General features: G+C 37.6%; 2 protein-coding genes across 3 annotated transcripts; both read right to left on the bottom strand.

Moving 5' to 3' along the window:
- Nucleotides 1-1,653: 1,653 nt before the first annotated feature.
- On the bottom strand, nucleotides 1,654-4,471 carry LOC103713960 (mannose-6-phosphate isomerase 1-like). The gene is made up of 3 exons (XM_008801024.6): nucleotides 4,006-4,471; nucleotides 3,714-3,880; nucleotides 1,654-2,189 (listed from the first exon to the last, which is right to left on the bottom strand). Exons 1-3 carry the CDS (start codon nucleotides 4,267-4,269, stop codon nucleotides 2,171-2,173), a joined length of 450 nt encoding a protein of 149 aa, XP_008799246.2. The 5' UTR covers nucleotides 4,270-4,471; the 3' UTR covers nucleotides 1,654-2,170.
- A 1,847-nt stretch (nucleotides 4,472-6,318) lies between these two features.
- On the bottom strand, nucleotides 6,319-14,790 carry LOC103713961 (V-type proton ATPase subunit G). Of its 2 annotated transcripts, none has more exons than XM_008801027.5 (4): nucleotides 14,696-14,790; nucleotides 12,584-12,684; nucleotides 6,734-6,834; nucleotides 6,319-6,651 (listed from the first exon to the last, which is right to left on the bottom strand). In XM_008801027.5, the coding sequence occupies exons 2-4, from the start codon at nucleotides 12,669-12,671 to the stop codon at nucleotides 6,508-6,510; spliced, it is 333 nt and encodes a 110-aa protein (XP_008799249.1). In that variant the 5' UTR covers nucleotides 12,672-12,684; nucleotides 14,696-14,790; the 3' UTR covers nucleotides 6,319-6,507. The 2 variants fall into 2 exon arrangements, with proteins under 2 accessions (XP_008799249.1, XP_088558598.1); XM_088702472.1 differs by lacking the exon at nucleotides 14,696-14,790 and adding an exon at nucleotides 14,549-14,572.
- Nucleotides 14,791-15,883: the final 1,093 nt, after the last annotated feature.

Consider the following 15,883-nt stretch of genomic DNA (forward strand, 5'->3'; position numbering starts at 1 on the left):
CACGAAGAGCACTAGGCAACTCCGCTTCGCCCATTCATATATGCGCCTCTAAGTGGTTAGCAACAAAGGAGGCCATCCAATCCACAGCCCCATTCGCCTCACGGAATACATGTTCCGCCTAAATGACCATCCCATCTTGAACCAAGACTCAAATATTCCTCAGCAGCGGGTAGTAGTCGCCGACCCCCCTAACATCTGCAAAATCCACCTAATGATCGTTGCAGAGTCACCCTTCAAAAGGATCCTCCTCGCCCGTAAAGCACGCCTAATATAACACAATCCGGATCCAACTGCTCGCAACTCCGCCTCTGGCACCGAGGTGTCAAATAACCGGCATCCTCCAACAGCAATCATTCTTGAATCTGGGCCTCTAACAACAAAGCCCGCATCTCCTCTCATGCAGGACGTAACCAGGGGCGACATGGCAGGATAATATTTTAAAATATTATATATCACATTTAGATTAGTCTTGATCACAAATAGGTGCAACTCTTATTCCAATTGGTTATAATGCACACGCTTATGCGCCAGAATTATGTAGGTAATATTTTGAAATGCTGTAATATTGATCAACTTGGCTTCAATACGAAGAGATCTCAATAACTACTGAGAAAATAGAACCATGTCGCTCCATACTTCAAAGATCTCGTGCAAGCTTTGGCATCGTCTTTCTGCGATATTCTACATAATTGACCCTGGCTTTTCAACAACTATAGTCCACAACTCTCAAACGTACATAATACTCCAAAAATCTTAAAAGAAATGCTGCAAACTTAATATTTTATCCATAATTTGCATTTGTTATTTATGATAGTCATGTGCAATTCACTGCTCCTGATGATGAGACGAGAATAATGAAAACTGATAAGCCGGACAATCGACACCCCACCAATAGCATGCAATAATCAAGCAATTTTGTAAGCAACGGCAATGTCATGCTCATTTTGTACCATTGAGAGAGTAAGTGACCGTTATAGGGATCAAATAAATATTTGTAATATTGGTAGTATAATGATGTTTGCAATAAGTATTTGTAATATTCGTAGTATAATGATGAGCAAACAATGTGCAGGGACATGCACAGGAATAACGTTCCCCCATCCTCAATACTCATGAAGAAGGAGTAATCTTTTTCTTTTTTAGGGATTGAAAAATCTCTGATTCATTGTACATATCTATTTTAGATAGAAATTCCGCGTAAAGTAAAAAAAATACAAACGATCTTGAACTTAAATATCTGACCATACATATATATATTACAATAAAAAAAAGAGGATTTTTAATGCGAGATATAAAAATATATTTGACACTTATTTATTCTTAGAATGTCCCAACTAAACTAAACAGTTCTTTGGAAGAAATTATTTTTAGAATACCAATATATCTTTGGGTTAAAACTCCTACAATCTTACTAATCAAGCATTTAGAATTCCCCAAATCTCTAGGAAACTCGTATTCATAGGCTCTTTCTACACTCGAACTCCCCTATCTCATTGATTCTTTAGAGGATGGCACTCTTAGTAGGGCATTCTAAGAATAATAATAACACTGTGGGATAAAGGATCATTATTCCATACTCAAAGATTTAAGGAGTACCTCTGGAGTACCTGTGGAAGATCAAAAAAAGAACAAGCAAATCAACAGGATAAAAGCTTGACAAATTAACACGTATTTTCATAAAAAAAGGATCTGCATCGAGGGCTGAACAAGTGACAACATCCCAGTACATATGAAAGCTCAATACCACCGATGAATACAGAGAGTAGTTTGTATTAATATAGAGAACTCCTTGAACTGGTAGTCCCTCCATAGATTCACTGGCCGATGGCCACTCTGGCTTCCCAAGATGCAACACATAGTTTAGCTTAGCCTTGAAGATGCAACACTACTTTGTTCAGCCTTCCAAGATGCAACACTACTTTGTTCAGCCTTCCAAGATGCAACACTAGTTGGCTGGCTAAGCTGGCTATCCCATGGAAGTCATATTGTTGCTCTACAAGTAGCTTCCCACTTTTCCTTCTTTTTTATTCTATGTTGTGATCTCCCCCATCTCAAAGGTCTCAAAAGATACACTTCGGGCAGGATGACAGAAAACAAGGATAAGTAGAAGAATGAAGAACTACAGCATCAGCAGCTTGCCCCGTCAACAAGCTCCACACTTCTTTGCCCACTAGTTCTCCGCACATGAACTGAACATGACAAAATTAACAAATGATAATAATGATGAAGAAAGAAAAATAAAGGACAGCTCTAATCCCATTTGCATGCATAAAGATAACAGAACCAAGTGGTGTGGCTCGCTAGGATGCAGACTTGAACCTCATTTACTTCAGCTTAAGAAAGTTTATGTTCTGATGAAAATAAATAATAGAGATGTTAGTTTGACTTGGAAACAAGAAAGCACTACAACTACAATCTGAATCCTCATATCATTCACCAAGAGACATCATTCCAATACGTCTCTAAGCTTCAGAGCATGTGACAGTACTTTATTGTATGTGGTGGCTGGACAGCTAATTAAGTTTTAAAGAATTCCATCATTAATCAACAGGTGATATTACGTCATTGCCAATGTATATTTAAATGTATTGATTCTATTTGACTCACGCTTAACTAATGGCACAATAACAATGTAAAATGACATGTGAATTCCTCTAGTGATGCATAATTATATCAGTCATAGTCTCATGGACATTCATCTTCACTTACTCGTCATACATACTAATACCCCCTCTCAAGCTGTAGAATAGAATCAATTATGCTCAGTTTGAAACTAATAATCTTCAACCATACATACAGAACAGGTTTAGTTAGCATATCAAGCAACTGAGATCAGACATGGCAAGGTGCAGTAATCTATTAACAGACCAGTACAAAAGACCCGGTTGCTAGCCATGTGAACAACACCTGTTTGTAACATAGAAAAATAGAAAAGGGATAGATAGTGAAACCAAAATGCCAATCTCAAACAGAAGTGATATGAGCCAAATCGGCTTGTGCATAGCTAAAGCAGTTGCCCAATTTTCAGCTTCCGCATTAGATCCATCCTCCCAATCACACATGTACAGATATACAATATCCGGATGCCGATATTCTAGCAAAAGGGAAGTACAGTTTGTGGTGCCAAATAGGTCCAGAACTGTGTGCTTGGTTTGCATGCATGAGCATGAATAAAGTGCCTGAAGCACTTGTGTACATGCACATAGATTGCGCATGGCTTTAGGTGAGTTCATTGCAAGCTTGAGACTCCAGCAATAACACAATGCATTCTCAATCACGCGGATACTTTGTTTTAACTTTTAGCAACTTGAACCTAATACAACAGTAAACCTAAATTAAGTCAGAAAGCAGGTCCAAATAATGTCTGAACCACTTGCAGGTCTAGAATGTGGTCTGCAACAAGGCTGCTCCATGGTTAAGTCCAGTCCTCGGCTACTCATGCTGCTTGCTTTGAACCTAACTAAAGATGCAAGAGGGTAAAAAGATTCATACCCAAAGCAGCATTTTTCATAATATGTACCCCATTCAAGTTCCAACAATTCATGATGTACTAATAAGAATTCATGGAGACAGTTCGCAGAGTAAACTTAAAAATAGAACCTTTGTAAGGGGATTTGAAAGCAAGAAAGCAGATTTTATACAATTATCTAGTGTGGATCTAAGGGTTAAAAGCAAGAAGTTTGTAGATTGAACAAGATAGACACAAAATGCACCTCAATGCTGACAAACCAACAAAGGGCCTTGAATTCTGTAAGAGCAATCGCCACCTCGGGCTTATGGTTACAATCCTTATAGGGTTTGGCCTTGTCTTGTGCAACATTGTAGCTAATTCCTTGTCGGGGTGGGCCTGTGTCGATAATGCCTTGGCTACCGATAGAACCTGGATCACAAACTGACCACAATAAATTCAAAGAAACCTAGAATAAAGAAACAAAAATGAATTGAAAATAAAAAAAGAAACACAGGAATTTGGAAATTAGGATAGAGGAGAAGGAAAGAAACTACCTTGAACAAGAAGGGAAGATCATTCCCCCACCTCTCCACGACCTTCTCTCCCAGCATGCTAGGGTTCTCCGCAATGCACGACTTCAAGGCAACAAGATCGAGGTTTGGACCTTCCGGCTCGTGCAGGACCACGAAGGGCGGCCCAGACTCGTGATTTCCCATCCAGAACTCGGCATAGGGCTTGTTCGGCTCGATCTCCGCTACGGAAATCCTGGAGACGGGCCTCGCGACCCATTCATCACCGAGGCGCCCTGGACCGAGCATCTCAGCCGCAGGGGCCTCGTCGAGGCCTCCATTTCCGGGTCCTCTGCTCAAGCGAGACGCCTAAAACCCTAGTAAGTAGAAAGCGGCAGCGAGAAGAAGCGGAGGAGGATACCCTTTTGGAAGCTCCTTTATGCGAAGTTCCGCCACCTTTTTTGCCCCTTGGAACCCTGAAGAACTTTTCCGCCCCTCATCATTTTGATCTACTTCCTCCAATGCAATGCCGGCCCTGATTCCACTCGCCATATGGAAATAAAAATGGGAAAAATTAGTATATAATTTTTTGGTAAAAAATTATTAAATCACTTCAAAGCAAATACATGCATGTAAATAATCTTGCGACGCTTACAAGTACTATGTACAATTTTTAACTCATGATACATCTACTATTCCACTTCATGTTTAGATCAATCGGAAATGACGTCTTCGGGTGAATTGGTCATAATTTACATTGGCGTTTACAACTTTTTGCCGCCAATAATCTCTTCTGTTACATTAACCATAGTGTCGTGTCTCTACTTTTCGAATCAAAGTCTTCGGTTTAGACTTACCGGAACTACGAACCAATGCACATATTGGAGATTACACCTTTTTATCTTTTTTTTTTTTTTTTTCTATATACCATTCTAGCATGAGTGCAATCAGTAAAATTAAGTGAAAAAAAAGAGAAAGCGGTGCAAGGATATCCTCCTGATAAGACCAAAGAATTTTTCTTGAATGTTAAGCAGTCAAGGAGGCAACTCAGCCAACAATTGATACTTTTGATAAAGATCATAAATAACTGTTAGATGGAGTATCTAATTTAGTTTCCATTTGTGACTCTCGGAGAGCAAGTGTTTTAAGAGAGGTCTGGGTGTTTTCATTGTTAGTTTGGGCAGATGCAGTTTGATTCTAGCTTTGAGTGCGCTAATCTTTATGATGATTTCTATGATTCAATAACAAAGTATCTATCCATCCAATAAATGATAACACAGTTTACACAGATGACGTGAAAATTACTAATCAATAATTAATAATGCCCAAGACATACTAGAACATATATTTAACTGATTAAGGAATAACAGTAAACCAATTGCAACCAGGCAAGATAATGTTTCTGATGAGTACTTTGACATGAAAAGACACCCTGATAACATCAATGTTCTGATCATTGGCATTTCACAGTTTGCCTAATGAATGCTAAACGTATAGCTTTTCTATGCTTTTTTTCTATTAGATACTGGAACTGATATCATTAGGAAATAAGAATATATTGCTGTGGTGTATGAGCAAGCCTAGAGGTATAGAAACATTTGTTGTGCCTTGCTAAAAAATCCCTGTTCATTGTTACCACCGTTGGCAAGATAATTTCCCTGTAACTGGTCTGTAGAACTTCTTTGCCCTATTTCCTAGGCAAACAACAAGCCTCTCTCCCGCTTTCTAGATAAAGCAGTAAAAATTTCCTGGTGCAAAAGCTGCAGCAGTTCATAAGCAACTTCTTTAGCTGCGCCACCAGCTTCAATGTTTTGCTTAGAGGACAGGCAGCGAGCTGGTGGAAGGGCTCTCTCCTTGGGTGGAAATGGAGAGCTGTAAGTATGGCAATTTCATTTTGTACATATCTCAATTTCAATGTGCAAGTTTGCCTCCATAATCGTGAACAGTTACAATATGCACAAGGTCATATGCCAATAGTTAAATCAAAATGAAAACGACAGTAAAAAATCATGAAGCAGTGTTCATCATCGTGCTAATGTTCCCACTTTTTTTGGCTGAGGATGCTGAATTATGGATTTCCCTTGCCTGCATTTTGTGCCGGATTTTCATCAAATAATTTGCAAAGTGTCGTCATCAAGTATTGTTATTAATAAGATTATAAAATCGGACTTTTATCTTCCAATAACATTGTCAATGCTTGTTAATCGAGCTTCCAATGACAACCTCATGTCAAGTATCCAAATTTATGTGCTTAAAAAAAATGGACAAATACCTAAAACAACAGGAAGTTATGACAACCAGCAAACAGAAAATGTTGCCGAGTATAAACACAGACACATAGCATCAAGCCATCAGCACTGCATAACAAGTCTCAGATTTGCATAGGCAACTTATTTTAAGAATAGAACCAAGGTTTATGACTACAAGCATTCCATGAAACAGAATGCCCATAAGATGTTCCCAAACAACAAAAAGGAACAATATAAGATAGTTCAAAAATATTCAAGGTATCATACATAGCAACCCTGCAGCCATATCTGTGACAGCTTAATTTTTAACAGTAGTCGCATGCTTCAAAAGCATGTAAACAACATCATTGGAAATGCTTGCTGCCTGTGACTTCAGGTGCTGGATCTTCATATCAGTTTCTTGTTCGAGGCGCTTAACATTGGCACCAGAGTCCCCACTACTCTGTTTGATTTCAGAAAATAACAAAGCTAAGTTAGAGGACCGACAAATCCAAAGACAACATAAAAGTTGGACTGGTATTTACCTCTGCAACCTTCCTCTGAAATTCAGCTTCCATTTGGGCACGATATTCAGCAATCTCCTTTTCAGCCTCTTCTTTAGCCTGCTTTAGCCGGGCCATTTTTGCTGCTCAAAAAATATTACAATCGGTTCCTTTCTCAATCAAGGAAGCAAGTAGATCAAAGAGCTCCGTTTTCATCATGTTGTGATGCCAGAAATTTAAAAAATAATAAAAAAAAGACCGGACAGGGGAGGGATCAACAAAATAAACTTCTACAAATGCAATGTGCAACACAATGTCTATCATGAATGTGCTCCAGATCCTTTTATTATTATTTTTTTAACGAAGTCGGGCCTTGGTGCAATGGTAAGATTGCTCCATTGGGAATTGAGTGTTACGGATTTGAAACATGGTAACAGCCTCTCCGAACATAAAACTGCATACTTCTGACCAAGGATTACTGTCGGAACTGGGGCCCGGACCGGTTACTTGGCGGCAGGGTCGGTACAGCCCCGTGCCATTCGTGCCAGGCCCGTACCGACACAGTAGAGGGGGCGGGCGAGAGGGAGAACGGGAGAGAGAGGAAAAGAGAGAGAAAAGGGGAAGAGTGGGAGGGAGGCCGACAGAGGGCTGGTGGGCTGCGAAGAGGAGGCGGAGGAGCTTTGCCTCCAGTTCCCCTATTTCGAACAGAGGTGACACCCTTTTATTTTTGCAATTTTTAAGTGAAAGTCAGCAAACACCTTGCCGACTTTACTTAATTTATTTTTAAGTGAAGTCAACAAGGAAATTTTTTTTTTGAGTGAAGTCGGCAAGAGTTTGCCGACTTTCACTTAAAAATAGCAAAAATAAAAAGAGGCCCCCTCCAGGACCCTTGTTTCGAACAAAATAGGAGAACCGGAGACGGAGCCCCTCCTCCATGCGGTGCCTCCCCGACCCTCCGCCGGCCGGCCTCCACCTCCCTCTCTCTTCCTTCCTCTCCCTCCCCCCCTTCTCTCTCTCTCTCTCTCTCTCTCTCTCTCTCTCTCTCTCTCTCTCTCTCTCTCTCTCTCTGTGTGTGTGTGTGTGTTTTTCTCTCTTTTCTTCTCATTCTCCCCCTCTATCGCCGATTTCTTGTTTTGGTTGTCAAAATCATCCCGATTTGCCATCGATACGGCTTGGTACGCCCCAAACCGGAAGGTTCGGGATAGTTCCGCCGACCATGCTGCTAACTCTTCCTAGACTCCACAGTGGCGGGAGTCTCGTGCAATAGCATGCCTTCTTTAGACACTAATGGAATGCAAGGCATCAATGATTCCTGTATACTCATAAGCCTGAATGAAATATATAATTCTATAACAAAAAGGTCAGAGAGAGAGAGAGAGAGCAGGTTCACTGGCATGAATTTTAAACAGCTACCTAAACGATAGATAACCAAATATGGAGATCAAATTACATAACTACCATTGGAAAATCATTAGAATGAGGGAGCTTTGTGTCAAGTATAGAAAATTTACAAAAGGTATCAGACGACTATGATATACAGAAATAAACAAAGCATGGAAGAAAAGCAAGAAACAAATGAAATGGTCAATCAAGGGAATTGCAAGAAAGAAATCACCTAAAATGAGATAGCTCGGCCATAGGAACTTCAGAAATAACCTAGTAAAGCACTAACGAACCAGTGGATAAAGGCAATCATTTATATTCTCAAATACCAGGAATTCCATACATTGAGTAATTCTTAGGGGATAAAACAGTGGATAAAGGCAATTGCAGCAAATAATTTACCTAAAAAAGCAAATGGAGCCAATATGCATTTCAGCAAGAATCAACTACAGCATTACCCACTCTTTTCGAGTTGGATCTTTTTGGTGCACAAATGGACAAATCAACTACAGCTTTTGTTAAGTTCCAGAATGCATATGCTTTGAAGCTTTCTAAGAACAGAATATATAGGCAAACACTGTAAAACTAATAGTGACTAAGAGTAAAGTCAAAAGAACTGCAACAGCATGCAAAGCATGCCAAAGTCCACTAAAGTGGCCCCTCTTTGTACCTTTTTTTCCTAAGAAATACAAGAAATACATTTTTCTTGGGAATAAATATAGCTCTTTTCCACATGCCTTATGGACCATTAGAAAGAAAAAAAACAGAAATAACCCGCATGACTTATACCACATATATGATGCATGTGATGTGACTCAAATAAAAGAACATGCAACCACGTAGCTTGATGCACTAGCTCAAGAGGAAGAGCACACAATGACCAAATGTGATGACATCATGTGCAACATGTTGTTTCAAAATTATGGGTTTGGTCTAATAGGTAGTCATTGTTTTATGTTTGGGCATGCTCATTATAATTTCGATTTATCTATATTGATAAGTTCAATGTCAATCTGTTATCCATCTCTAGAAACAGCATCAAGCTTCGAAGCTACCATACTGTTTCAGGAGAGAGATAATTGTAAGATATTTATATTACTTTCCTGATACACTTAGCATGTCACTATAAATGTTGCATTGCTCATTTCTTTTGTAGAACCAGTAAGATCAAGTCTTGTGTTAATATACCAAGTGATTAGTTTTATTTTGATGGGTTTTCATGCATTTATTGTTTAATATTAAAACAGTTTTCAGATCTAACATGCACATGCACGCGTCCATTTTACTAGCATTTTTAAATACTCAGAAACATAACTCAAGCTCCAAAGAATGCCTAGATATTTACCATGTCGACCATACTTGCTGACTGTTGGACTTCTCATCCTGGTGGAAATCCAAATATCTATGTGTCTCAACCGACATGGAATAGTGCCTAGGTTTATGCATGAGATGACTATATTCTTTACATGCAATATGGAGGCATGACCACATGGATCAGTGATTCATGAAACGGTCTGAAACAATGAAGAGGATAGTATATCTCACATCCCAAACCAGTTTATCTATTACGAGATACTATTAGAAACCAACAAGAAAAGTAAAATGAAAAAAAAATAAAACAGAAAACTCTACAGCATAAAATGGAGAACAACTCATCACCCCATTATGCAAGACGTATCTCACCCAAAAGTTACAGGAAAATGGACAGCAATCACCTCATTTCAGATTGTGCTTTAGTTATAGGACATGCAGTTGTGTTTGAGCCACAACAACCAGCGAAGTTTACTTGAAAATAACTCTATGTTAGATAACACTCCATTAGAATGCCTCCTACCAATATTTGAATGTTAAAGAATACATTAGACCATGTTGTTAAAAATGAACATGATTAAAAAAAAACAAAAAGAAAAAACCAGCAATGTTTGGTGCACAAACTTGCAGAGAAGAAGACTTCTTGTACACACTGCATCTAGTCACCATAGCCATTCCATACTCTTCAAGATGACAAACTTTAGGATGCATCAATCATTTGAAATTCATTGAAAAGCAATGAATTGAAATGAAGTACGAGCACCCCATATATTCCACTGTGTTAGACTGCATGTACCCCCATAATCTATTAAGCCAGAAAATTAAAGCCGACAATCCACAAAACCTTTTAATCATTATTTTTTTTCATATCATCTACAATGAAAAATCAAGTCATCAACCAACATAGCATCTCAAGTATTGAGACGAGTTGTGTTATTACATGTGATGATGAGGAGAACACACTATCAACAAGTAGATCCAATCCATGGCATCCCAATAATGATTTTTCAAGCTTCATATCCATATCAAGATGTTGGTAGTGTTCGTGAAGAAAACAGGACAAAACTCTTTTGAATAGCATACAAACTTTAAAATGCGTTGATTATAGCATAAAATGGGAGTAATGAGAATGAGTCACATCCCTCTAACATGTTATGGAGCTTTTGTTCTCTGTATACCACTATTTAGCTCTTAACAGAGAAAATAAAAAAGAGCACCAAGAATTACTCATAGTCAAGTCAATGTTATGTAACTGTCCTCTCTATGCACAAAACTTGACCCTTATCAGCAAAATGCTTCTGATCAGGCCCCTATATGTGTTAAGATTGTAAACTAACATAGGTGCAAACCAGAAACATCAGACCATTCACCACCAAAACAAAAGGGCCAGTTGTATCGGTATGTACTTTGTTTCAAATTACTGATGGACCTGTAGCTAATCTGTAAATGCTCCCTGCCAGACTGACTTATTACGAGGCTAATAATTTCAATCCTCCAAATAATGAGCTCTTTAGTAGACCACTGTTTCAGCCCTGCCTGAAAGAAGTAACAGATTTTAATAGTGCCTTCTTAAGCAACAAATGATTTATAGCTTTTGCGTTATATTCTTTACCCAATGAAAATCCTGAATAAATATCCACAGCTCGATCCAGTTTGCAAGGTAAGAAGGTTTGCACATATTCATTAACCAAAAGATTAAAACAGAGTCCATTAGCCTTTGTTGTTGCAACAAAGTGTAATCTATAGGAATCATTTACAGGAAGCCAGATCAAGCCAGCACACGCATACATACTTCTCTTGTTCACAACTCAAAAGAAACTCGACTATTATGACAAGTGATTCAACATCCAATAAAAAGTTAAAAGAAAAGATTGAACATATATTGCATATGGAGCATACAATTTGCAAATTCTTGCAAGCCACCATCTTTCATTCTAATGACAATCTCCAAGATCAATCTAGTGTAGAACGCATAGTATCTATATATTTGCACATACAAGTTTCTCTTCATTAGTGAGTGTTTATGTATCTGCTACCTATTATATCACAAAACTATTTCATTAAGTCACAAGCTCTTATATAACTCTATTTATGTTAGGTTCTAAAACCATGGACACAATATCTCCAATCATATGCAACTCTATCTGACATTGTGGACTTAGTTAAGAAGTTATATTTCTGTTTGTTGAAAAATTTGTTTATGACTTCTGTTATGAAATAGAATGAATATCATAACATAAACACATTCTTCTGTATGCAAAGCATGTGAGCCACCTGCTTCCCCTGCTGGACCATTCTAGTAAATATGCAAGGCAAATGATTTAGCAGAGTATGAGTAATAACATTAGGGCTACATAACAGGGCGTCTGTGAACACCTTTACTTAAAAGATTTACAACATAATTAAGCTGAACACCAAGTCTCCATTGTCTAATGGTGCACCAAAATGCAATATATATATATATATATATATATATATATATATATATATATATATATATATTAAAGATGATATTGATGATGACCTTGATATAGAGTTGCTAACTATGACGAATGTGCTAACTATGCATATAATGCCAAAAATAAACCATATGGATTGGTATTATAAATCGTCCTCCTTGATATGGAGCTGCTAACTATGACGAATGTGCTAAAGATGTATATGATGCCGAAAATAAACTGCATGGATCGGGATTATAAATCCTCCTATTTTCATCTATTAAACAGTACTTAAGTACTTGGAAAGTCTATTTAAAATTGTCAAGTAGCAAATATTTCTTTAACAAGATATGATTATGAGTCATAAAATAGTAAGATGAAAAAAAATTGCTATTTTAGGGACAATAGTCTATATATATATATATATATATATATATATATATATATATATATATATATATATATATATATATATATATAATGGAGGCTCAGCTTGTGCTGCCCTCTCAATTCGCCATGTGGAAGCCCGTAGCAATGATGTCATTAATACAATTCTTTATTTAGGATAATAAGCAGAGCTTTTATATCTATTTTATTCTATTCTATTATCTATTCTATTCATTAATGTATTATATTCTATTATCCACTCTGTATTTTATTCCATATTGCATTTCAAGAACAGTTAGAAAAAGGAGAAAAAACTATACCCTACACTTGCCGTGGGTTATACGCTAGTAACATAATATTTCAGAGTAATTACCATTCCTAGCAGCATTTACAATGTGTTGAGCTTCTTGCTCTGCAGCCAATAATTGCTGGATTCCACCTTGACGCCTGCTTGAGTCCATTTTTGGTAGCTAGCTGAAAAGTAAAAGTGCATAATTTGCCTAAATATCATAGAAAAGAGAAAAGGAGTATACCAAAGCTAATGTAGAAACATAATAATTCTGCAATTCAAGCTTGACACTCTTTGACTCTGAATACTGGATATTTAACATGAAAAATTATCATTTTGCAGAAGAATCAGAGAGTTTTAGCCATGCAGCAGTGAGACAATGTAGTCAATTTGATGTCTTTGTCCTCAAAGTCATTTTTGTTGCATAGTAAGTATATCTGGACTCAAAAGTCTTAAGAGTTGTTGATGACAATTTGCAAGCTTTTAAGTGGAGAAGAATGATTTTAAAAGCACCCAATGATGCTAAGCATAATCCAGGTAATTGCCATCATGCAGATGCGAAACTACCATCTTGAATGAGTCTAAAAAATTATCATTATATACAGATGATTTTCACCTTTGAGCAAGGTGGTATGCATATAACCATACGGATTCGAAAGGCCAACTCCTATGTAGAACAAGAATACAAGAAAATAAACAAAAAAATAGAAGAAAGAAATGATTGCCTAATCACCATATTCGACGATCACATGATTGTTTTGATGACAAAGATAACCCAAATTATAGATGTGAAAAAGGAACTATCTTTAGTATGGGTTCACACTGTTAAAGCATCATAGCTACCCTCCAAAAGAATAGGTTTCATATATCATTTAAACTCGTGATCTACTAATCAGAAATCAATTCACACCCACTAAATTAGAGGGGGGAAGGCAGCAGAAGTATTGTTAAATAAAGTAGCACATTGATTAAATGTACAGACAGGATACCTATTGGAATTTCAGTGGTAAAACGCTCTAAATCTCATAATCTTTAATACTGAAGTTAAGATGGCACCCCAAAATTTGTAGCAGTTATTAAACACCAACCATCAACATCCAAACCAATTAAAACAAAATGACAATTCACCTAGTTCTTTGATTTCTTGTCAAGGAACTACAGTTTTCAATATCTGATCAACAGGGTAAGCACATGTAAGGCACACAAAACCCCACAAGATAAATTACTTTCTGCAAAGAAGTGTTAAGAAGAATGGAAAAATAAAAGGAAGAAGAAGAAGATGAAACCAAAATCAGACATGGGTGACAACACTCCCAACTCATGAAACCCAATATGATTCAGTCAATACCATCACTATCTTTCTGTTCCAACCTTTTCCCTTTTGATGGAAATAATGAACCGGACCCCGTGTAGTACATTGCCAAAAAAGGGTTTTACCAAGGAATTCAGCCTAAAAGACTCTGGAAAAGACAAGCTCACTATACCAACCAAAGCTCACCATCAGGACATACTGTTGAGCAGAATAATCCACCAGATCCACCATCCTACTAAACCCTAAGACAAAGAACAGATTGACATAGACACCCAAGATAAAGTCCAGCGGGGATAAAAGTAAAAAAAAAAATCAGGGCCCGGCCAGAAATAGTCACATACTTCGATAGGATTTACTATCATAGGGTTCTAAACTGAGATCCATCGGAACAACAGTAATTTCTGATAGGCAGGAAGAAAAGTAAGATAATTCTCCGTTAAAACAACATCAAGAAAAGAAAAAAAAAAAAAACAGAGTTTCAAGCAAATAAACTTCAGAATCAACGATTGCTACATTGAAAATAAACTTCAGAAACAACAACGGAAGTAAAAACACTTCCCATTAACCAAAAAGCCCCAAAACTTTGGGCAGCAAAAGCCGGGACAAAAGGGTGCCTTTAATCAGTAAAACATAAATTCGTCATCTTACAAGATTTTTTTTTACTTTTTTAAGACACTTCGCCCAAAAAATTTCAGGCGGCAAAACAAATCAGAGAAAGAACAAGATCTATATCACACCACAGATCGATGGATCAGCAAGGAGAAATCAAAGCCAACAACACCAAACTAGCGGTCATAGAAGTAGTATTACAACAGAAAAATTGGAGAAAAATCAGGGCACGGAAGTTTCGGAGACGAGAGAGGGATTGGGGGACGGACACGTACCAACGGAATCGGGCCCTTTCCGAATTGGGTTGATTGGGTTCATTCGAGGTCATCGGCGTTGCCTAATATACGTCCGTTAAAGGGCCAGGGGAGGCAGGGGTATTACGGGAATAAAAATTAAAAAGAAAATGACTGAAATGCCCTCAATGACGAGTGTGGCTCTTCTGCGACGATGCGGACCGGATCATTGGAGCCGCCGGATTCTGATCCCACGGTCGATGGATCGCCGTAACCTGCTGAAGCAGACGGCATCAGCGACCGTGAAGCAAAATGATATGGGGCGCCAATTATGGTTAGAAGATAATAACCACCCACCTCCAGTGTAACGTAACGTACTAATATTTATATACCAATACCATGCACCGCATGACAAAATAAATATTTCACGTACACATAACTATACAAAAATGAGCTCTCTGATTAAGCTTGATATTTATAAAATTAATACCACATACTATTTGTCTCCTATTTTGAGCATGACCAATAATTCTATCACTGTAATTACGGAATATAAATTGGGCTATGGATGTTCTATGGTGAATAGGGATTTCTCTAGTTGATAAAGCTTGAGTTAGCTTTCGTATTACAAAATCAGACCCGATCTTCTATTTAGAGCTTAGAATGTTCCTTATCTTTTTTTAAAAAAAAGAAAAAGAAAAGCCAAAAAAAGAGGAGCATGTCCAGGTTTTGGTTTCCTAGTCAAGTGAGCTCCCCAAATTTATAAACAACTTCATCCATTAGCATCACAAAATACATATGAACACCTAATTCTTGGTGAGAAAGATTAGCCCGAGTTGCAAATATCTAGCTAACATTTGCATCATATATGTAATATTTACTAATGCCAGGCAGGCACAATGCACATGAATGCATACATAGATAGAACAAATAATCTTGGAGACATGCAATGAACATGAAAGAAGATATGGATGGTTTTGATTCCTTGTTTAAATAAAGATTTTTTTGGTTATGTATCTAAATTAATAAATATGCTCTCATTTTCGGATCGTGATAAAGTTTTGTGCAGAAAGCCTTCGGATCACATGCCGCAACTACAAAGTTCGCCTACAAAGCCTTCCCATTGAAATGGAAGCTAATAATTTTGGACATATATGATGCATGTGAGGGGAAATATAAAGTTGACTGCTGATGGCTGATCAATTCAACTATTTGGTTTCACCTGCAAAG

This window comes from Phoenix dactylifera, chromosome 1 (genome assembly GCF_051530095.1).
Source record: "Phoenix dactylifera cultivar Ajwa chromosome 1, Ajwa_hap1_PhDact_Kaust_v1.1, whole genome shotgun sequence".
Taxonomy (NCBI): Eukaryota; Viridiplantae; Streptophyta; class Magnoliopsida; order Arecales; family Arecaceae; genus Phoenix; species Phoenix dactylifera.

Bases quoted from the DNA above. Each gene is read 5' to 3' on its own strand.
- LOC103713961 (XM_008801027.5), bottom strand. From the start codon at position 12,671: ATGGACTCAAGCAGGCGTCAAGGTGGAATCCAGCAATTATTGGCTGCA. The intron at 6,835-12,583 runs GTAATTACTCTG...TTTTTTGAGCAG, and splicing joins TGTAAATGCTGCTAGGAATG to CAAAAATGGCCCGGCTAAAG. The intron at 6,652-6,733 runs GTAAATACCAGT...GAAATCAAACAG, and splicing joins TTCAGAGGAAGGTTGCAGAG to AGTAGTGGGGACTCTGGTGC.
- LOC103713960 (XM_008801024.6), bottom strand. From the start codon at position 4,269: ATGCTCGGTCCAGGGCGCCTCGGTGATGAATGGGTCGCGAGGCCCGTC. The intron at 3,881-4,005 runs GTAGTTTCTTTC...TTTGTGATCCAG, and splicing joins ATCTTCCCTTCTTGTTCAAG to GTTCTATCGGTAGCCAAGGC.